The sequence below is a fragment of the Onychostoma macrolepis genome, chromosome 14 (assembly GCF_012432095.1).
Source record: "Onychostoma macrolepis isolate SWU-2019 chromosome 14, ASM1243209v1, whole genome shotgun sequence".
Taxonomy (NCBI): Eukaryota; Metazoa; Chordata; class Actinopteri; order Cypriniformes; family Cyprinidae; genus Onychostoma; species Onychostoma macrolepis.
The window spans coordinates 2157791-2182122 of NC_081168.1; the positions used below are offsets into that span (position 1 = coordinate 2157791).

General features: G+C 34.7%; 1 protein-coding gene across 9 annotated transcripts; it reads right to left on the reverse strand.

Moving 5' to 3' along the window:
• Nucleotides 1–1258: 1258 nt before the first annotated feature.
• klb (klotho beta) lies at nucleotides 1259–23604 on the reverse strand. Of its 9 annotated transcripts, none has more exons than XM_058797708.1 (10): nucleotides 23267–23604; nucleotides 18785–18998; nucleotides 18589–18700; nucleotides 17316–17385; nucleotides 15707–15871; nucleotides 15210–15434; nucleotides 10770–11283; nucleotides 9320–9585; nucleotides 7383–8469; nucleotides 1259–3504 (listed from the first exon to the last, which is right to left on the reverse strand). In XM_058797708.1, the coding sequence occupies exons 5-10, from the start codon at nucleotides 15800–15802 to the stop codon at nucleotides 3074–3076; spliced, it is 2619 nt and encodes an 872-aa protein (XP_058653691.1). In that variant the 5' UTR covers nucleotides 15803–15871; nucleotides 17316–17385; nucleotides 18589–18700; nucleotides 18785–18998; nucleotides 23267–23604; the 3' UTR covers nucleotides 1259–3073. The 9 variants fall into 9 exon arrangements, with proteins under 9 accessions (XP_058653691.1, XP_058653690.1, XP_058653689.1 ...); XM_058797707.1 differs by adding an exon at nucleotides 16032–16118 and having other exon boundaries at nucleotides 15210–15948; XM_058797706.1 differs by having other exon boundaries at nucleotides 15210–15871; nucleotides 18785–18906.
• Between the last annotated feature and the right edge of the window lie 728 nt (nucleotides 23605–24332).

The following is a 24332-nucleotide window of genomic DNA, read 5'->3' on the forward strand; positions in this document are numbered from 1 at the left end:
CTTATGTACTGTAATGCAACAGACTACTGCTAACAAGCTAACCATGTCCCTTTAGTGGCTCGCGTTATTTTATTAGAAGGCGTTATTTGCTTTCCGTGCCTTTCTGAATACAGACACCAACCCATCCCTGCACTTCACATCCACTGCACAGCCTGGAATATAACATTTATTTCCATGATCTGCCATTTTCGCTGTTGTCTTCACTTGCTTCTTCACAATACCTGCAGAACTTCTGATGGTTCAGCTGGCGGCTGCCTAGAACATGGGCGGGTATATGCAAATATAAGGGGGCGTAACTATTAGTGATCCCGACAGTAACGTCACAGTCGGTGTTATGTTCTGATTCGCCTATTTTACAGTGGTCTTTTTTATTCACGAGATTTACATAAGAAGGAAACAATGGTGTTTGAGGCTCACTGTATGTCATGTACATAACTCTTATTTTCCAACTATGCCAAGGTAAATACAGTTTTCCATTCTATGGCACCTTTAAAGTATTTTTATGCTGTCTGGTTCTGATACCTTTTTTTAATCAGCAGGTCTCTCTTGAAAAACACATTTAAATATCATTGTGACTAACCCAGATAAACAGGACAATAATAGTAATAATTAAAATAAGAAAATGTCCATGTTTTGAGTTGCAATCATTCAAACATTTCCATTGTTAGCATATTTTATTTTATCAGACTACATCAATATTTTTAATTGGCTATTAATGGATAAAGATGCATTTTGTATTGTTCTCCAGTGCAAATGTATAAAGTTTAAATCAAGATCAACTGAAAAGCAAAACAGCATAAGATAAGTCTTGTTTTCTGAGAAACTAATAAAATAAAGTGAGTTTATGATTAAAAAATCTGCCAACAGGCTCAGAAAAATTCAGTGTAATTCAAATGGTTGTCATAGCTCACTGACACATATTTGTTCTTGTTTCAAGAATAAATTCACTTAATTTGTTCACTTTCTCAGAAAACAAGACTTCTCTTCATTTTCTATTTCAAGTAGGCTAAATATTATCTTGATTTAAATTATTAATTTGTTAAATTATTGCTTCCCCTTCTTCCTGCAGGCTTGGTTAATCCTATATTATTTTAAGAATGCTGGATTTTGATTTTAATATTTGACCTAAAGCTATATATATATATATATATATATATATATATATACAGTATATATATTGAAGTTGATTGTATATTCAGAGTTTACATTACTGATTGTTAATAAAAGTGTTGAACTTGAAGGTCACGTCTTTGTTCTTTCTTCATTTATTGGCTATTGAACTTGTGTTGCTGTGTTAAATTATTTCCATGGGTATAAATTCTACGGAGTTGGAATCAAGTGCGACTTTTGGGTATCACTCACTTACACAAAGGTTACAAAAACATTTCCATCTACCCAGAGAATGTACGTGTGTGAAAATTACATATATCGCCTTACAGATAATATACTGTAAACACACTGGCCATATTGCTCTTGAGATAAAACAATATATGTTATAGTACATTTCCATATGACTGGTTTGATACAGCTTGATCTTAAGCAGTTTTGAACAATATTATTTAATGTTATTATTATTTACAGTATTACAGAATATACAGCACACATTCATTATTAAATTGTTTCCATTTTCCTTCACTTTAAAAATTCAGTCAAAATCCATCAAAAAGTAAAAGTCGGGCATTAATCTTTTGAACCAATACCAACAAATGTGGATTCAGATGCAGCAGCGCCTCCTGATGGATGATTCTGCAAGGTCAGATACAGTTCCTCCAGAAATATGACACAAAATATACACAAACCTTCCTGAAAGACAAGATCTTGAGTCAAATATTTGCAGAGGAACTAAATGAAGGAATCATGCTGGAGAGTTTAAAGCAGAAATGTGACGCTTGCATTTTTGTTAAAGCATTATTTGAGCTGTATCGTGTCATATTTTGAGGTGGGACTATTGTTTTGGATGGAAAAAAGCACTTTTCTTGTGAAAGCACTTTTTCTGCACGTATGGTGTGAAAGCTTCAGGGTTAGTTAGGGTTTGGGTTGTAAGCAGTTTTATCACGTAACTTTTCAGGTTGGCTGTAGTTAAATGTGTGCATTTTAAAGTGCATTGTGTTTGCTGGTTTACTTCTAAGTGTTTTAACTCTGAACCAGATGCAGTGACAGACATCAGTCCACACTGAACACGAAACTGCTGCATTTTGTGGCACAATCATAGTCGATCTGGATATATTTGTTGTTTAATTATGTGCAGTATTTGGGATGATATTCCACTTTGTTTATGCATATTTTCCTGTGTTTGAAGCAACAGTTCATCCAAAAATGAACATTTCCTTTAATGTCCTCACCCTCAGGCCATCCAAGATTAGGATGAGGTTTTTTTTCAACAGATTTACTTGCTCAGCAATGGTCTGAATCAGGAGAGAAATCTGCACAGTTCAAGCAGCGTTTACAAGCCAAAACAGCTCTAAACAAATATGTGTCTGGATTTTGATGTGAGAGACAACAGGAGATGCACTTTTTCACTGGAGGAAGCGTTATTATGGACTGTGGACTCATATTTTGGGTGGAAGCAACGGTTTAAAATTAAAATGCCTTAATGATTTGTTTTTCTAATAGACATGGACTAGACTGTATCTTCTGAACACTAGGTGGCGCTGTTTTCAAACTTTTCAGGCACGTTTAGAACACACTGATGATCATTTCCACCAAATTTTGTGCCAATACACGAAAGTGTTTAAATGCTTAAAGGAATAGTTCACCCAAAATTAAAAAATTTGCTGAAAATTTACTGTTGCTATGATTATGGACTTAATGATGGATTTGTTTCTTACAAACAAGCAGCTTTTGTCTTCTTAAGATGTTAACTGTTGGCCTGGAGTGCTGTGGATTATTGTGATTTTTGTTTGGACTCTCATTCTGACGGCACCCATTCACTGCAGAGCATCCATTGCCGAGACAGTGATGCAGTGACACATTTCTCCAAATCTGATGAAGAAACAAACTAATCCACATCTCGGATGGCCTGATGATGAGTGTATTTTCATGTTTGCCTGAACTATTCCATTAATTTTAAGGTTTAATTGCACATGAGCCCTGTTCTGTGTGCCACCTTCATCATGGGGAACCTCTGCTGGACTCTGAGTCTCTGCGGCCCGACGTTAATCGGCGTTCTCCTCCTCTTCCTCACCACAGAGATGATGACGAGTGCGCAGAGCATGGAGGCGCTGATGGACAAGCAGATGCTGAAGAACAGCAGCGGTTTGTTCTTTGCGATGCGTGTGCAGAGTTCGCAGCTCGTCCCGTTGTCTGCGTCCCGGCAGGTCAAAGGTCGCAGGTCAGTGGCAGACGGAAAGCCGCGGTGGGTGATGATGTCGCGGTACAGGCTGACGGACGCTTTGGGTCGAGAGTGATGAGCGGCGGAGCTGAAGAGACCGAACTGAAGATCATGATGGTCCTGAAGCATCCAGATATAAAACCCTCTCAGATTGACGCCGTCCAACTCACGAGCTGCTCGGAGAACAGAGAAAGAGATCAGCAGAGTTAAACTCAATCATCACTACACTAGAGATTATATTACTAGTAAAGTGAACATTTGTTTATTTCAGTTAAATACAATTTAAATGCATTTAAATTTATAGATGCTATTTCATATCTCTTTCCATACTCATGTACTCACAAAACAAAGACCGAGCATGAATTTAGTCTAATAACACAATCTCGAGGAACTTTTAATTACCAAGCAAAATCTGCATCGTGATCACTTTGATATAACTGAAAATCATTTAGCATAGGGATTCACAATTTCTTTTTATCAACTGAACCCCTTTTGACCTAAAATAAATTCAAATTTGTTAATATTTGAAATTTAAATATAAACAATATTTCAACAATAGCAAACATTTAATCTTTTTTAGTGTTTATAAAAAAAAAAAAAAAATATATATATATATTTTTATGATTTAGTTGTTATTTCAATAATTTGCACATATTTGCATATTCATGTTGGTCAGTGGTCACATGACATGCAGGTAAATAAATAAAATATTGTATCTTTCTAGCAAGTGTTTTATTTTGATATTTTAAAATGATGTATTCATGTTAATTTGACATTTTCAGGATTTAGTTAACATTTGCATGGTCACGGTTCAGGTAAACAACATTTTGTAGCTTTTTATATATATTTAAAAATTATTTATGCATTTTGATTTGATATTTTTATGATATAGATAATATTTCAATAACAAGATTCACATGTTCATGGTTCAGGTAAACTTTTTGTGTTTGTTTTTGTACGTGTTTTAAAATTATTTATGCATTTTAATTTTACATTTTTATGATGTAGTTAATATTTCAATAATTTAACATTTGCATTTTCATGATACTCTGATGTTGGTCAATGGTCACATGGTATAATAATGATTCAGTAAATATTTCAATAATTTAACATTTGCATGTTCACGGTTCTCTTAATTTGGTCAATGGTCACATGACATGCAGGTAAACAAATGAAATATTTGAGCATTTTTAGTAAATGTTTCATTTTGATATTTTCAAATGATTTATTTTGATATTTTATAATATTTATTCATTTTAATTTAAAATGTTATGATTTAGTTAATATTTCAATAATTTCAATAATCTGATGTATTTAACAGTCACATGACGAACAAAATATTTAATAAATAAAACATTAAAGCTTTTTTCAATACGCATTTCATTTTATTTTGATTGTTTTTATTTTAAAATAATTGATTTATTATTATTAGCCAGTGTTTCATGAACCTTAGTTTTAGCACACACAGCACTGTTTTCCAAATATGCATGCAGGTAAAAACAGGTCATGCTGTCCACATCTTCATCACGTAATCTGTTAGATCACACACACAGTAAAGCGTGAAGCAACGGTGACTCACATCTGCACAAACACTGTAAAAGCAGACACACTGGGCTCAAGGATCATACAGTATCCACATGACGGCCGTGTGTCCCTGTGTGCTCATAACGTCTCAAAGGTCGCTCATTAACAGCTCTGAGACAGAATCACAGCAGTGCGACCTTTGACCCTGATGTTAAACCTCAGAGGAAGTGTAAAATAGATAATGCTAGATAACACTCACACTGCAGCGCTAGCATTCTCCAACACGGCTGTCTAATGTCTCATGTTGATATTAGATATATTGAGGACATGTTTCATAATCACGACTCATTAGTGCTCTTAGATGAGCCTAGTATCAATGTTTACTGTATATTGCACACATTTTAACGATTATGTAGTTGAATACACCCAAATATTATCATGAAGACCAGAATATCTCAGATTTGAGGGAACAAGCAGCCAATGTTTTGCTTCAAATCAAATGTTGCACTGTTCTGATTCATCTCAGAGCTGGCTGGTTTGGTTTGAGGAATGGAATTATTTTTACAATAACTAAAAGTTAAAACGATAAAATAATAAAATAACTTTCAATGGTATTAAAAAAAATGATAAAAATGAAATTATTCCGAAATTCTTAAACCATAAATAGTAGTTCTGTGTTCGATACATCGATATGATGATGTATCGTCACAGAGATTTGACGATACGAGTATCGATAGGTACAGCTGGCCCTGTATTGATATTGTGGCACGTGCTTAGTTTGTATACAAGAACACCGTTTAAAATGGAGCAGAAAAGTGAGAGGTTTCTAAAAAAATAATGAATAGAGTATAATTTATAGGCTACAACAAGGTTTAATCTGGCCGCAGAGGAACACAACTGGGTTGCCTGATATAAAGAGACGTAATCCCTTTGCACTTGAGCAATACAGAAATATCTGCTAAATGTGTTACTTATCTTTGTCAACCTGGCAACCATGTGAACACGCACTCTCTCCACTGTGGATAAATGCGCTTGCTTTCTGAAAACACCGGTTAGCTTGCAGTTTAGCGATCTACACTTCAATACTCTATTCTCAGAAAATTAGGGATGCAACAATACAGTTAATCCATGGTTCAATACCTACCTCGGTTTTTAACCACAGTTTTCGGTTCGGTTCTGATAGCTTGGCACAACAGAGTGTTTTTTTTTTTTTTGCAACAAATTAACATAAAAAAAAACTTCTGTAAAGTTCTGTACACTGGAAAAAGCGTGGATTTTTATATGTCTGCTTTACATTTCTTTTGGGAGAGGTATTATTTTTCCTATTTTTACCCAAAATAGGATGGATTGTCCATTATTGAGCGCTATAAACATATGTAATGTGTATTTCATTCATACTGGACGCCAGCCTCGTGCAGAAAATCTACATATGCATCATAGAAGTAACTCTGATGACGTTCCAGGAAATCCCTAATATGGATAAAGGCATCGCTATCGTTGTAACTGAATAAAAAGAAGAGACAACGTTAAATGCTTTGAACGATGAAATGTAAGGACAATAAACACTCACCTGCGACAATATATGGTTTATCTGTGTTCTTCAAGCCATCTCGGGTATTTTCATAATGATTAAGTATATCTGTAAGGCATTTCTAATCGATATAGCCTTTATTACAGTAACGTTATAGAATATATTTTCTGCCTCATTCTGTGATAAGAAGCCACATCAGATCACAAAAGGAAGTTATTTCAAACACTCGACTGATGTTGTGAAGTAAAAACAAGTTATAATGCTCTCTTTTGTTGGACAGCGGGTTTAGAAACACTTCTTATTACTAGTCATTACAAGGGAAGATGCTCGGCGTGTGTTGCTTTTTCAAATTCGGGGAGACGATCCCTCAACTCAGCACATAACTCTCAGACACACACACAGCCAATTCTCAGAGAAATAAAACACAGCTCCATGTTGAGAAAGATAATGTAGCTCTTGAGCGATTAAGCTATTTTTTGGATAAAATTGCGAGGCAGCGCTAAAAAGTTCGATTCAGTGATAACAGTGCATTAGTTTAGTGCATAATTTTTATTTATTTTTTTTTAACGTAGAGAGTGTGTTCATTTGTGCAATGATAACCTACCAGCAATGTTAAGATGATTTTTAATATATATATGAGTACATTACAATAAAAATTTATTAGAAAGAGTACATTATTATTTATGGGCTTAAAAACAAGATGGAAGCAATCAGAATGTATCCGGTGGGGAGTGCACAATGTAAACATGAAATATATGCCATTACCTATATTGTATTGTGATACAATTATGGAGTCCCTTCATAAAGCAGAGGTCAACTGCCTGCTCTGCCAATAGTTAGCAACGGCCCTATAGTATGCAGTGTTTAATAAACAGCTGTTTTACTAAATTCTACTGAGGTGAAATTCAGTGCAGTCCAGTAATCAGGATACGTTTCGTATCGTGACTTTGCTGGTGATACACAGCCCTAATAAATATATATCCAGACTCCACTCACCTTTCAGCGCCTCCTGCAGGTAGCTCGTGATATATCTCTGTCTCAGCTGGTCATCATGAACCGCTTGATCGACCACTCCTGTCGCCGTAACGATGATGGGGAGGCGGTCGCCATAGCGATCCCTCACCCATCCCAGCATCCTGCGGAGGCCCCAGGGCACGAGCGCCTGACTCAGGTGCGACACAGGCCAGGTGATGTCCGTCATCAGCGCACAGCCGTGCTCTTTGCGTTTTCCGTGCGGCTTTGCGTTTTCCCATGGCAACACCAAACGCGTTGTGAAGTGATTGAGAGCCACGAAATCCAGCGCCCCTTTAAGCTCCGCCCTCTCATCATCAGAGAAGCCAATCAGAGCGCTGCCATGCCCCTCATTCCCTCCTCCAATCAGAGGGTCAAGAAAACGCCCCACTTCGAAATCCAAAAACTGTTGCTGGGCGGATTTGTGAGATTCTAAAAACGGATTGGCCGGTTCCACCCAATCAGCATGGAGAGCCAAACTAACAGCCCCGCCCTGTTTCCGTCGAAACCGTTCGTCGTAAATATGCCACGCTTTCGCATGCGCTAATAGCAAGTGACGCACAACAGTTTTCCGGTCTTCTGTGTACGCTTCCATTAACCGGTTCGGCTCGTTAACGGTGATCCACTTCGACACCAAGGCTCCAAATTCATGAAAGCAGAATGCAGCGTAGCTGATGAACGCCTCCACAGTGCTAGCGTTCCTCCATCCGCCGTTAGCATGCAGAGCTTCGGGCAAACCCAGCGAGGGCGAGCGGTAGCTGGGATGATAGAGCGTCACAACCGGCCGGATCCCTCTGCGCTGGAGCTCCATCAGCACACAGCGGTAGAAGCGGACCTTCTCCGGGTCACCGCCGGGCGAGAGCTGCGTCCAGTCCAGGGCGAAGCGGTAGTGCGCTGACCCCGTGACCCCCAGCAGGAAGAGGTGCCGCTGGATGAACAGGAAGTCGGTGCACTGTGCCGGCCGCGTGTGGAGCAGGACGCCCGCCACGGGCGAGAGAGCGCCGTCACCCGACAGGTTCCAGCGGTATAGCTGCGGATCGATGAATTGTGGAGAGAACGGACGCAGATGCACCTGGAGAACATGAAGAGAAATTAACAAGAAACGCTCACAAACCGTATAAGTAAGAGATTTCAAATGCACCAAAAACTACAGTATGAGATTAAGTGTAGCCAAATCAATTTACAGCCTGATATCTTAGGAGAACCTTTTTAAGATATTGTATTATCATTTTTTTTTTTTATGTTTACATAGCCATAAAATAAAATTATTATAAATTTTTATATATATTTTTTTTATTTATATATACACATACATACATACGCTTTAAAAACATAATAGGAACACATTTGATTAAAAATGTAAAAATAAAAATAAAAAGTTCTAGATATAATTCATATATTTTAAATTATATATTAAAATATTTCATTTTTTATTCAATCAATGTTGAACCTATGTAAGTAGCTATAAAATATTCTCTCTCTCTCTCTCTCTATATATATATATATAAATAACAAAATTAATTAAATTAAGAATGGGATCACATTTGATAATACACACACACACACACACACACATATACATATACATATATATATATATATATATATATATATATATATAATAAGATATAATAAGATAAAACATACTCTTATATACTATATACCCTAAATATAGGATATATTAAATGAAATTGAATTTATATTGAGATCAAAATTGATACACATATACATATACATTTCTTAATGCAATATTAATTAGTTAATTAATTTTATTTCTTATTTTTTTTATTCATAATTATTCTTATTTACATAGCTATAAGACAAATTATAAATTATTACGAATAACCATTATGAACTATCATTTTTTTTTACAAGAAAGCACAGTCTTCACTAACAGATGAAGTGTTTTTCTCTTCCCTCACCTGTAACACTGACTCGGACACACCGAACTGGAAGTCACAGGGGAATCGGCCCTCGATGTGCGGCATGTTTTCAGGGGGGAAGCCGTTGTCTCTGACCAGTCGTCTGTAGAAGTGAGCGCTGGTTTTCGGGAGTCTGCGGCGCTCAGGTTCGCTGAAGTCTATGTAGAATAATCCTCTCCGTATGCTGTAACCGTGATTCCACTCGAACCCATCCAGCAGAGTCCAGGCCGTGTATCCAAACACACGCACTCCGTCTACAGAAACAGCTGAGAGAACACAGATGCATAGACATTACTGCCAAACTATCTTTCATATGTCATTCAATTCATTCAGAGTTTATCACTTTCACAATCTTACAGTGCTGATTATACACAATTTAGAGAAATGCATCTATATTTTATCATTAGTATTGTGATTCATTTATGCATTTGGCAGACATTTCATTGCCATTCAGTCACTCTAGGCTGTCAGGTGCACATACAACACAAAAACATTAGTAATAATTAGTGATCTAGAAATAGTGCTGTGAAGAATTTCTAAATAAATATTTTTAATAAAAACATTACTCAATTTTTATCACAAATACATGTATTAATTAAAAATAAGTTCATTATCCATTAAAAATAAATAAATAATATTAATATTATAAATTATAATAATATTATCAACAAATAGATACAGTTAAATAAATAAATATTTTTACATAATTAAAAATAAGTATTTAGAAATAGAAACTTAATGTATGTATTAAACTAAATGTACAAATAAATAAATAAATGGATGTATTTGTAAGAAATATTAAAATATTATTTATTCATACTTTATTTAGACAAAATTAATATTTTTAATTAATGAATTTATTAAATTTAAAATGTTATATTTATTTAAAATACATCTATAAAAATTATAAATGTATTTATTAAAAATAAATGTATTAATGAATAAATACTGATTAATTGAAAATACATTTATATAGAAATAAATGAATAAATAAATTGTATTCACCAAAATAAATGTATAAATAAATTAAATGTATTTACTAAAATAAATGTATAAATAAATAAATATTGTTTATTTATTAATATTGTTTAGCTAAAAATATTTTTATGAAGAATGTATTAATAAATACTATATATGAACTGAAATATATTTATTTAGAAACAAAGTAACAAATGAATATTTTATATGTATTTATTAAAAATAATACATTTATATTGTTGATTTGTGATAAAATACATGTATTTGCTAAAATGCATGTATAAATATATAAATAAATATTGTGTATTTATTATAAAATATATTCATATATATTACTTTTTATTGTTAAATATTATTTATTAATGAATAAATAAATAAATGCTGTTTTTGTGCAAATACAATATAAAATTTTACATTTTCACATGAGATGCATATAACAGCAGGTGTAAACAGGTTTAAAAGACACACTCACCTTGCATGACTTGCATGATGAACCACTTCATCATATAAATGGCCTTAGTGTCCTCGACTCCGACCGAAGCGTCAGAGAACCAGCTGCTCTCTGCCAGCAGCAGCTGTGGATCTCCGTAGGTCTGCTGGACCCAGACCAGAACACTCCTCAGGTCCAGCTTCACCGTCTGCCCAAACTGTGCCAGGCCTTGGCCCACCTTCAGTGTCTCGTGCTCGAAGGCCAGAGAGAAGAAGTCTGCAGTGCCCTTGATCCAGAGCTGCTCCTGAGCACTGAACTCTGGGATTACACCGCGGTGCGAAGCCTTCAGTGACTCGGGGTAATCTCCACTTCCGTAGATGGGCTCGGCGAACCAGCCAATCACAGCCTCCATGGCCTTCTGACAGAGCTCTAGATTGGTGGGTGTGGCATGGCCAGAAGGAGGCTCCACCCAATGAGAGCCGAGCGTGATGGAGACGTTACCGTGCTGATGGCGGCGGAAGTGTTTATCGTAAACGTGCCACGCTTTCGCATGAGCCTGCGGAGACACCAGAGCAAACCAGAAATCACCACTGATGCTGCGTTTGGCTTTCGGAGGCAGAAGCAGAGATGATTTTGTGGAGCAAAACATATTTGTATTGGTCAGATTTATGCAGAATCACCCTGTATATTGTCATTATACAGGTGCATCTCAATAAATTAGAATGTCGTGTAAAAGTTCATTTATTTCAGTAATTCAACTCAAATTGTGAAACTCATATTAAATAAATTCAGTGTACACAGACTGAAGTAGTTTAAGTCTTTGGTTCTTTTAATTGTGATGATTTTGGCTCACATTTAACAAAAACCCACCAATTCACATCTCAACAAATTAGAATATGGTGACATGCCAATCAGCTAATCAACTCAAAACACCTGCAAAGGTTTCTTGAGTCTTCAAAATGGTCTCTCAGTTTGGTTCACTAGGCTACACAATCATGGGGAAGACTGCTGATCTGACAGTTGTCCAGAAGACAATCATTGACACCCTTCACAAGGAGGGTAAGCCACAAACATTCATTACCAAAGAAGCTGGCTGTTCACAGAGTGCTGTATCCGAGCATGTTAACAGAAAGTTGAGTGGAAGGAAAAAGTGTGGAAGAAGAAGATGCACAACCAACCGAGAGAACCGCAGCCTTATGAGGATTGTCAAGCAAAATCCATTCAAGAATTTGGGTGAACTTCACAAGGAATGGACTGAGGCTGGGGTCAAGGCATCAAGAGCCACCACACACAGACGTGTCGAGGAATTTGGCTACAGTTGTCGTATTCCTCTTGTTAAGGCACTCCTGAACCACAGACAACGTCAGAGGTGTCTTACCTGGGCTAAGGAGAAGAAGAACTGGACTGTTGCCCAGTGGTCCAAAGCCCTCTTTTCAGATGAGAGCAAGTTCTGTATTTCATTTGGAAACCAAGGTCCTAGAGTCTGGAGGAAGGGTGGAGAAGCTCATAGCCCAAGTTGCTTGAAGTCCAGTGTTAAGTTTCCACAGTCTGTGATGATTTGGGGTGCAATGTCATCTGCTGGTGTTGGTCCATTATGTTTTTTGAAAACCAAAGTCACTGCACCCGTTTACCAAGAAATTTTGTAGCACTTCATGCTTCCTTCTGCTGACCAGCTTTTTAAAGATGCTGATTTCATTTTCCAGCAGGATTTGGCACCTGCCCACACTGCCAAAAGCACCAAAAGTTGGTTAAATGACCACGGTGTTGGTGTGCTTGACTGGCCAGCAAACTCACCAGACCTGAACCCCAGAGAGAATCTATGGGATATTGTCAAGAGGAAGATGAGAAACAAGAGACCAAAAAATGCAGATGAGCTGAAGGCCACTGTCAAAGAAACCTGGGCTTCCATACCACCTCAGCAGTGCCACAAACTGATCACCTCCATGCCACGCCGAATTGAGGCAGTAATTAAAGCAAAAGGAGCCCCTACCAAGTATTGAGTACATATACAGTAAATTAACATACTTTCCAGAAGGCCAACAATGCACTAAAAATGTTTTTTTATTGGTTTTATGCAGTGATGGGAATAATGGCGTTATAAATAAACGGCGTTACTAACGGCGTTATTTTTTTCAGTAACGAGTAATCAAACGAATTACTGTTTCCCCCGTTACAACACCGTTACTGTTATTGACAATGAAATGTGGCGTTACTATATTATATTATTAGAATTTTATTTTTCAGTTCATCTGAATGGATGCGCAGTGTAACTGTATTTGACGTACCGTAAACTCTAGTGTGAAGCGCACGACTCGCCGTCGCTTTCTCTCACAGACACGCACGCAAATAAAGATACAGAGCAAGAGAGTCTTACATAACATGCAGAATTGACGCGCTATATGTAAACGATATTCTTTGTTGTATTTTCCTGTCAAAATAACAGAGTTCCTTTGGAATTCTTCAGCTTTTAAGAACTGCCGGTTTCTCTGGTAGTGGGCGGAACTAATGCGCAAACAACAATCTCATTGGCTGGCTCTCACCTATTATCTTCCCTGTTTTGATTTCAGCAAATCAATTCGAGCGAAAGCAGACAACGGATTAATATTCATGAACCCAGCAGCTCATTAATCCTTAGTGCGTTTTATATTGATGACAAATATGCATTCAAACTTGGTTATTCTAATTACTAAAGTTCTATCATCATATAATATTAAATTATCATTATATTATATTATAATGCTTGACTGACTGATACTAAGTGTCAGTAGATACATAGTGTAGATTAATGTACAATGTTTTATAATAATAATTTATTCTTTTTAGTGTCCATTTCATTAAATTAACATATTTAATATTCGGGGCATCCAAAGTTATTTGTCATTTGAATATTTTTTTAAAAGTAACGCAATAGTTACTTTCCCTGGTAATTAGTTACTTTTATAATGACGTAACTCAGTTACTAACTCAGCTACTATTTGTGAGAAGTAACTAGTAACTATAACTAAGTACTTTTTTAAAGTAACGTGCCCAACACTGGTCTTATGAAGTATTCTAATTTGTTGAGAGTGAATTGGTGGGTTTTTGTTAAATGTGAGCCAAAATCATCACAATTAAAAGAACCAAAGACTTAAACTACTTCAGTCTGTGTGCATTGAATTTATTTAATCCACAAGTTTCACAATTTTAGTTCAATTACTGAAATAAATGAACTTTTCCATGACATTCTAATTTATTGAGATGCACCTGTATGTAGATACAGACGTAATGCAGAACAATGCATGCCTTTATTAGGCTGTTTATCACATTTTGTACTTTCATTTTGAAGAAATAAACTTATATATGTTGTAATTTGTCTGGAAGCATTGCTGTTGTTTTCTGTTAATTCTAAATATAATTTATTAAATATTCATATTACAGTAAAACAAAAATTAAACTTTATAATGTCATTAAAATTACTTTAAAAATAACAAATAGAAACAAATAAAACATCAGTAATTTAGAAAGGAAGTAAAATGTGCATATTGTCATTAAAATAAAGTCAATGTAAATTAAAATATATAAAACCTAATGGCTTTAAAAATAGGCTTTCTCTTCTTTATGCAAAAAAAAAATAAATAAAATAAATAATAATAAAATAATAAAATTCTTAATAATTCATGGTCTTGTGGAGTAAAATGTATTTCTATTGGTCAGATATGAGCAGAATCGCCCCATACATATTAATTGTGCCATGCTCAATTATATTTTATATGTACACACACACACACATAAATTATATTTTTCATTTCAAATTTTTATAGACGCATTACTGATATTTGTTTCTAAAACTTTTTCAGATAAAACATGAATAACTGATATTGTTGACTTGTTTTTATAATATATTATATTATATTACTAATATGTCATAATTACAAGAAAAAGACAAAAATAATGCATGGCCTCTGTAGGATTTAAATAAATAGTAATAAAAATTAAATATTAATTAAATAAATGTAAATAGATATCAAATCATATAACAAATAAAAATACAATTCTTTGTATTTACAAAAAAATTTATGAAATAATTGCATTACACTGTAATTAAAACGCATTTATAAGTATAACTAGAATCACTATTAAAACATTTTTTAAAAACCTTCCTTAAAAAAATCTGTTTACAATAATAACAATTACGATTTTTATTTTGGAAATGATGTAAAATGTGCATAATTGTCATGGAAATAATGTAAATTTAACATATGCTTTATCTTAAAACAATCTGTTGATTTTTGTGTAAAAGGTGAAATTTTTAACAAAACTATTTACACTTTTGTAACTGTATTTTAATTTATCTCACATTTGTGGTTATTGGAAGCTCATGAATCCCTTAATAAATTTCCCAGTGATGATCACAGTCACGCCGCTGCATTATTTCTGCATTTACTCTCTTCACAGCTGAGCTGAAAAACGAGCCCGACCTTTGACTTCTGACCCCAGACTCACCCTGAGGAGGTTGTGTGCGGCGATGAAGGGGTCAGCAGGGTCTCCGGTCACTCCGGGAGCGTGAGCGCCGGTCCCATAGCCCTGGATGGCCAGGAGAAACGGGTTATGCATCGTAATCCAGTAGCGAACCTCGGCACCGAACGTTCGGAAACAAAACGTGGCGTAATCGGTGAAAACGTCCGCCATGCTTCGGTTGAGCCATCCTCCAAACCGCTCCTGCAAGACCTGCGGAAAATCCCAGTGAAACAGAGTCACGACCGGCTCCACATGAAGTTCCTTTAACTTCCCAATCAAACGCCGGTAATGCTTTACTCCGGCCGGGTTGGGATTCGCTGCTGCGTTTCCATCCGGGAAAATCCGTGTCCAGGATAAAGAAAAAGCATAGAAGTTCACACCTAGATACTGAACTGACTTCAGATCCTCCTCCCATTGGATGTAGCTGTCGCTGGACGGATCCGTATGACGAGTAAAGCGATCCCAAACCGACTCGCCCTTACCATCCGCATCCCAGGATCCTTCAGTCGGGAACGCCGCGGACCCAACGCCCCACAGAAACCCGCCGGGAAACACTCCGCTCTGCAGGAACGTCTCATTTAGCGGCTGAAGCCACAGCTTAGATTCTTTTCCCTGGACATTCTCAGACGTTCCCCATAAAATCAGCACTAAAGAGACGCACACAGACGAGACAGCAAACATCGTGACCCACCTACAGGAGCACAAATCCACTCATCGTCCTCCACTGGAAAACCAAAACATTATTAATAAAAGCAAACGAGAAGCTCATAGCGAGAGAGAGAGAAGGAGAAAGAGAGAGCGACGCACATAAACACTGAAGATCTGAGAGTGCAGGAAAATGAAGCTCTGATCAATGATTAACATGAACTCTGATCCTCTCATGACTTACAGCGTCTGAGAACGAGAGAGAGAAAGAGAGAGAGAGTGATGATGGATGGAGAGAAAGAAGAAGAAGAAAGAAGCAGAGAGAATGAAAGATGTTTTATCTGCCAGATCAAAGGAGCAAATTTAATTTGGCTTTTTCTGAAACACACGCTGATGTCTCTGTGGGCACTGTAAACTATCTCAGATCACACCTTTCATACTCGGTTTAATTTATATCGGTATTCACAATATCCAATATCTAATATACAATATTCATCAGTCTAAATACTTGTATTATGATTAAATATATTTAATAATAAATAAATATTATATTTAATTTTTAAAAAGTCCTCAAAATAGGCTTGGTTTTCTATAGGATGCAAAATATCATTTTTATAATAATAATAATAATAATAATAAAGAAATAAATGAACAGAAACAAACAAACAACAAATAAGCAAATTAAAAGTAAAATAAAATAAAATAAAATAGTATTTTCAGAATTATCATTAACATTTTCAAAAGTGCAGTATGGAGTACCCCAAGGCTCAGTACTAAACCCCAAGGTTTTGTCTGGCCAGAGGAGAAAGACACACTATTTCGACACACTATTTCCCCGTTTAATAGTGTAAAGCTGCTTTGACACAATTTGCATTGTAAAAAGCACTATATAAATAATGATGACTTGACTTCACTTGACTAGTGGAAACAACATTTTAAAGACTCACTGGTCTTCTTGCTACACTGTTACTTTGCACCAAATAAATTAATTAAATATGAAATAAATAAATGTTTTTATTGCCATACCAGCATCTGTGGCTTTTTCCATGGCAAGATCAATGAGACAAATAGCAGTAACATACAATAGTAGTGAAAAACAACAACTGACACCCAACTCTCATCAATATAACAAACATGATATAAGATTTTTCATTTCAATATCAGATAAAAACTGTTTTAGAAATTGTTACTAAATTTCACAAATATTTAAAAAAGAAATGGCAAGTAACACATTGAATTACATCTGAAAATATTAAGTAGAAAAGTAGTAATATACTCCAATAATCTGTTTTATTTAAAACTTATTAATTTCATATCTATTACTTTTTGTTATGCATCGTAAGTGCACACAATATTTGCATGTTTTGCATAACTTGAAAAAAATACAGCCTATAAATTGTGCACAAAAAATAAATAATAACAAACAATAAATAAAGAGATATTTACCTTTATTTTTCAGTTTTCTCCTCACATCACGTCTCATATTTCATCTCAAGCTCTTTATCAACACGGTTGTCTAGAGAGAGTACAGTAAAAAAGTAAATTAAAGGGAAAATAGGAAATGACATCACAGCTGAGCAGTTTTGGGTAAGTTACTATAAAAAGTAATTAATTACTAGTTACTAATTACATCTTCAACAGTTTAATTAGATTACTGTACAAATTACTCTCTCTAAAAAGTATTTAATCACTTATTACTAATTACTTTCTAAATCCTATATCAACCTCGACAAGTAAATGATACAAGGATAGACATGAAACGGTTCTTTTAATTCTTTCAAATAAATAATAGATAACTACATCAATTATTCTGGTCACACTTTATATTAGGGTCAAATTCTCACTATTACCTAAGTATTAACTATGACCTTTACCTCAATATACTCCTAATTACTGCTTATCAATATTTAGTAAAGTATTATAAAGCCAATATCCCAGTAATATGCATGCTAAGTTAATAGTGAGAACTGGACACTAAATTATTACCAATATTCTTATCAACTCACCAAAGTATTTAAAGTGAGAAGGGTGCATAAAAGCATGCATTTTAAGGTTAGACTTTACATTTTGATGTTAAATCTATTGTATTGTGTATAAATGTTCTAGAGTCTATACACAGTATTAAGTTCAATTACATAAGAAGTAACTGTGATTAAATTACAGAAAAAATAAAAGTAATCCCTTACTTTACTTTTTCAATGGAAAAGTAATTAAATTACAATAACTAATTACTTAGTAACTAATTACACCCAACACTGGAGCTGAGACATAATTTTGACAATAATGACAAATCATTTTCACACATGTAATATTCAAATAGCTTGTATATTTCACTCATAGTTAAAATAAGTAATTATAATAATATAAAATAATACAATAAAATAAAAATAATATAATGCAATAATTCATATTTTTAGGATTTTTTAAATATTTAAGATTCAAAGTTTAGGTCTGGGATTGTTAAAAAAAATCTATAAGCCTACATTCAAGGCATTTGAAAATAAATGATGTAATGAATGAATGCAAAACTCTTTTAATGTAACCTTCATATTACAAAGAAAAAGGTGGAAATCTGGTAGTTTTAATACAAATCATGATAAAATAAGTGACATAAAAGTGTATATGTTTAAAGAAACACCTAGATATGAAAATGCACGTGTTGCAGAGATTTGAGTGTTATTCTTAGCAAATAGTTCATCACTGAAGAACATCATCTGACCTCTCTTTCATCTTGTCACTCCTGAAGAACAGCTTCAATATCCCTCTAAAGACATTACGCCGCTGTTTCACGTCACGAGCCTCCAACATCAGGCCGGAAGACCAGCAAACAACTGCAATCAAAACAACAATAAACCTTTGCTTTACATTCAGGGTTGAAGATCAAACTCAATTGGAGTGGATTAGAGTTGTAGGACATGTGATTGTAGTTTTATAGCCTCAGCGGTGCATGTGATTGTGTTTGGAGACACAGTTGGGGAGCGTTGATTAGATCAGATGACTGTTCAAAGTGGATGCTGGACAAAAATCAGCTCGATTACTGGAAAACAACACGTGTAACACAACACAAGAGACACAAACACAGAAAACCTGATGTTCTGTCTTCAGATCCCTTCAAATACAGCATCCTATCTGAAATACAACAGCTTTAGTGAGTGAACTTATACCAAACATCTCGACGCACACACAGCTAACTAAACTTTGATCTGAAAATATTTTCCTAACATTACACAATTTCTGAATGTTTTCTAAACGTTCAATTCATCCAGCTTTTTAAATGTTCAAAAAACTTGTTTTTTTTCTTGGTTATGTGAACATTAAAGGCAGCATTAAAGGGAACGTTTTGTTTTGCAAACATTATGGGAATGTTAATTTTGAATGTTCTCTAAAGTCTAAACCAGATGAACATCCAACTGTTTCAGAACTCTCCATAAACGTATAAATCGTGTTTTTGTGGTAAAGTTTTGAGAACGCTGTTAAAGATCAGATAACTTTGAATGAATATTCTATTAATGTTACTGGAAGAACATTTGTTCATAACTTGAACAAATCTTGTCAGAACATTCTGAGAACGTTCCCTGTTTGTCATACTGCTAAACTTACTCTATGAAGGTAAAATGACGTCAAAAAGATTTGCATGAGTGTACATAAGATAGCAAGCATAAATTAATTTTGCATGCGCAAGAAAAGACTTGTATAAGTGTAAATCGCGTTTCAAACGTAAGAAAAAAAGATTTGCAGCCTTTTACTGTTTTTTTGTAAGTGTAATTCATGTATTGTGAAACTGCAACTTCATGCTAAGGCAAAATAAATATGATCTGTATCCTTCCAACAAAAGTATTGCAAGCCTGTGCACAGCGTTTTGCAAGCGAAAACAACCGTATCAAGAACTGCAAAACGGATTGACTGCGTAAAACCAATATATGTGTGTAGAAAAAAAAAATCGTTGCAACTGTCTAAATGACTTCTTGTATGCATAGAGCAAAATGTTCCTCAAATAACCCACTATGTACGTCTGCGTCTCTGCGCTTGCAGTTTTGGCACGATTCTCTCACTGATTTCAGATTTGCAAGCGCTTGTGGAAGGCGGGGCCTTCTTCTTGCAGCCAATCAAATGAGGCTTTCGCTGACTCTCGATTTACTCTTATCTGATTGGTTCAATAAACACTCCAGACGTGAGAACACATCTTTATCTTAATTTGACTCAGCGTCATTCTTATTGCGGGGATGGTATTTTTAATGCACACATATATATATATTAAAAATAAATAAATACAATAAAATAAAATAATAAAACAAAAAGCATGATCCTTAGAAGCTGTGTACCATTAGGCTGACTACCATGTGCTCATATACTGATCTTCAAGCTAGAGTGAACATTATTGGATTGGTTCGACATTGCATTGAAATTTAAGATTTTAGATAATCTGCTTACACCACTGAAATGATGTTAAACTTTGCAATCAAAATGTTCAATAGCGCTTTGTCTCCAGATTTGACTGTAATGCAAACACGGACACTTCAAACCACTTTAACAAAATATAGTCTTTAATAATGTCTAAATATATGCATCTAAATGAAAAACTAAATGCAAAGTAACTATGTCTGAATCAAATATTTCCAGAAACCATGAAATACACAGTAATGTTGATATTTTTATATGGTTATACATCCATCTAGTGGTTTCACATGGCATTACAGATGGTAAATGCATAATTTAGGGGTAAATATTTAGTACAGTAAAATCTCCTTTAAATACATGTTAAAGGAAAAACAAAAATCTGCCATCAACCCTGATCAGGAGACATGGTGAAATTATGCATAGTAGTGCAGATACTTTCAGTAGCATCAAGATTACAAACTAATATCATATGGTCTGCTGAAGAGGAGGAGGATGATTAGGATAAATAGAGTGAATACACAGAAATGTCGTTTCCTAATATTAGCTCGAAATTCAGAATGAGCACATGGTAGTCAGTCTAATGGTAGCCTACACAGCTTATAAAGGATCATGCTTTTTTTTGTTTTATTATTTTATTTTATTGTATTATTAATAGATTTTTTTATATGTATCTGTGCATTAAAAACACCATCCCCACAATAAGAATGACGCTGAGTCAAATTAAGATAAAGATGTGTTCTCACGTCTAACCAATCAGATAAGAGTAAATCGAGAGTCAGCGAAAGCCTCATTTGATTGGCTGCAAGAAGAAGGTCCCGCCTTCCACAAGCACTTGCAAATCTGAAATCAGTGAGAGAATCGTGCCAAAACTGCAAGCGCAGAGACGCAGACGTACATAGCGGGTTATTTGGGGAACATTTTGCTCAAGAAGTCATTTAGACAGTTGCAACGATTTTTTTTTCTACACACATATATTGGTTTTAGGCGGTCAATCCGTTTTGCAGTTCTTGATACGGTTGTTTTCACTTGCAAAATGCTGTGCACAGGCTTGCAATACTTTTGGCTGTATTTGGGCGAAACAACAGTGCCAGAAGTGTAAGCGCGGAAAAATGAAAGTCAGAAGAATACAGATCATATTTATTTTGCCTTAGCATGAAGTTGCAGTTTCACAATACACAAATTACACTCACAAAAAAACAGTAAAAGGCTACAAATCTTTTTTTCTTACGCTTGAAATGCAATTTGCACTTTTACAAATCTTTTCTTGCGAATGCAAAATTAATTTACGCTTGCTATCTTATGTACACTTCTTATGTGCAAATCTTTTTGACGTCATTTTACCTTCATATTACTCTAATAACCATAAAAGTGCAAATATCAGATTTGACTCAGAATTTTGTGTTATACATACAATGTTGCGGTTATTACTTATATTAAATATTGTGGAGTATAAATCACTTTCATAGAGGTTGTTTTCATAATGTTTTCAAAAAATATTTTTTATTTATTATAAATTCTATAGTTTATTATTATTTTTTTTAAATTTTATAAACCATATCCATGGTAATGATGAGCATTGTTTTACTGTGATTATGATCTTATTAATAGTTTAACTTTTTAATCGTCCTAAACAATTTTAATTGAAGTAAAATATTCATTTGTATGTGTATGTACAGTTGTGCTCAAAATTATTCACACCCTTGGTATGAATCAAAGAAGGCTGTGAAAATAAGTCTGCATTGTTTATCCATTTGATCTTTCATTTAACTTTTTTTTTAAAAGTCTAACCATTAATTGAAGTAAAAAAAAAAAAAAATTTTAGGAAATCACATTAGGAAATAAATATTTTTCTCTAGTACACAATGGCCACAATTATTGGTACCTCTAGAAATTCTTATGATTAAAATATCTAATATGAAGTATATTCCCATTCATATTTGTATTTTTTATCACTCCAGGGTGACTAGGAACATGAAGTTGTCCACTCTTGGTTTCCTGTTTCACAGGATTATAAATATGAGGAACACAAAGGCCAAAGGCGTGGTTCGGTCTTCCAACAGGACAATGATCCACAAACAAACATCAAAACCAACACAAAAATGGGTCACTGAGAACAAAACCAAGCTTCTGCCATGAGTGGGGTGCACTGAAGAGAAGCAGCAGCAACATGGAGCTGTGAATCTAAAGGGTCTGGAGTGATTCTGGATGAAGGAATGGTCTCTGATCTCTCGTCAGGTGTCTCTAACCTCATCAGGCATTATAGGTGAGGATTCAGAGCTGTTATCTTGGCAAAAGGAGGTTGCAAAAAGTATTAAATAAAAGGGTATGATTAATTGTGGCCAATGTGCATTAGAGAAAAACATTTATTTCATAATGAGATTTCTCTCCCATTTTAAATTCTTCTTCTCAAATGAAAGGTTAGATTTTTGTAAATTTAAAAAATAAAAGATCAAAAGGATGAATGATACAGAATTATTTTCACAGCCGCCTTTGATCATATTTACCATGTGTATTAATAATTTTGAGCACAACTGTATGTGTAATACATTTTTAAAACCTGACAATACATGTTGATATTATATAATTGTTTAATGACAAAAGCATTTATAAACACAGATGTGTGTGTGTGTGTGTGTGTGTGTGTGTGCATATATATATATACATACCTATATGTTTTAATGAAGTTGCATATATAAATTAAATATTTCTGACATATGGTTGCAATAAAATACAAAAAAATATTATTAGATATATATTATTAACATACTGTATGTACATACACATTTTAATAGGGGGATTTTATATAGCCTATTTTATCAGTTATACCTTCATCCATAAGTGTAGGTGAAAATGATGCTATATATCGCCTTGTAAGTAACATGTATGGCAATAACACTCTTGATATAGGGCAATATACTGTCATAGGCTATGTTACATTTTCATATTGAAATGCAGCCTTAATTTGCTCAAAACTAGTGGCCATAATTACACATAATTACCTTCATCCTTCGCGTCAGGAGCACGCCGCCTGGTGCTTTAAAATACTCAAGATACTTTGATAAAGCACCTAAAGCTCAAATAAAACATTATGGTTGCTTAGTCACACACATTTGAGAGAGCCCTGGATAGTGTAGGCCTAATGGTTAACAGCATTAACTGCGTCTGAGGCAAATAAAGCGCTTCATATTTCGGCTCCTCACAGCAACATTATCAGTCCTCCGGAAAAATACAGACTGCACGCTAAAGTTTGTTCAAAGATGGATATCTCTCAGGAAAGATAAAGTGCTAAGCATGTTATCTGTAATCTACCAGTGTTTCCGTAACTCTAAAGGATCGTTAAATCAGCGGAAAGAGCAACTAAATCATCTGCTGGTCAAATATGGTACTGCATATTCTGCCAAAACCAGTCAAACAAAGCTGCTCAATTTTTAAACAATGATTTTTGTTAAACATCCTATTTTGACATATGTGACCCTGGACCACAAAACCAGTCATAAGGGACAATTTTCTGAAATTGAGATTTATGCATCATCTGAAAGCTGAATAAATAAGCTTTCCATTGATGTATGGTTTGTTAGGATAGAACAATATTTGGCTGAGATACAACTATTTGAAAATCTGGAATCTGAGGGTGCAAAAAAATCTAAATATTGAGAAAATCGTCTTTAAAGTCGTCCAAATTAAGTTCTTAGCAATGCATATTACTAATCAAAAATTAAGTTTTTATATATTTGCGGTAGGACATTTACAAAATATCTTCATGGAACATGATCTTTACTTAATATCCTAATGATTTTTGGATCTATAATTTTGACCCATACAATGTATTGTTGGCTATTGCTACAAATATACTTGTGCTACTTATGACTGGTTTTGTGCTCCAGGGTCACATATTAATATATGTAAATATTATAAATCAGATGTGTTAGAGTTAGGCTATGCAATACATATTCAAAACAAAATAAAAAATGTAGCATCCGTGTATTGCGACATGAATGGTTTCTCTGATTGAGAAACTTTAAGAAGCTTGCAACAAAGTAAAAGTATTACTTCCATATGAGGCTC

What these genes read in the sequence shown, in the direction of transcription:
- klb (XM_058797704.1), bottom strand. Translation starts at nt 17,352, where the DNA reads ATGAGACGTGATGTGAGGAGAAAACTGAAAAATAAAG. An exon ending in GAGAAAACTGAAAAATAAAG is followed by an intron (nt 15,872 to 17,315) that starts GTAAATATCTCT and finishes GCGTCTCTTTAG; the next exon opens with TGCTGATTTTATGGGGAACG. An exon ending in CCGCACACAACCTCCTCAGG is followed by an intron (nt 11,284 to 15,209) that starts GTGAGTCTGGGG and finishes GTGTCTCCGCAG; the next exon opens with GCTCATGCGAAAGCGTGGCA.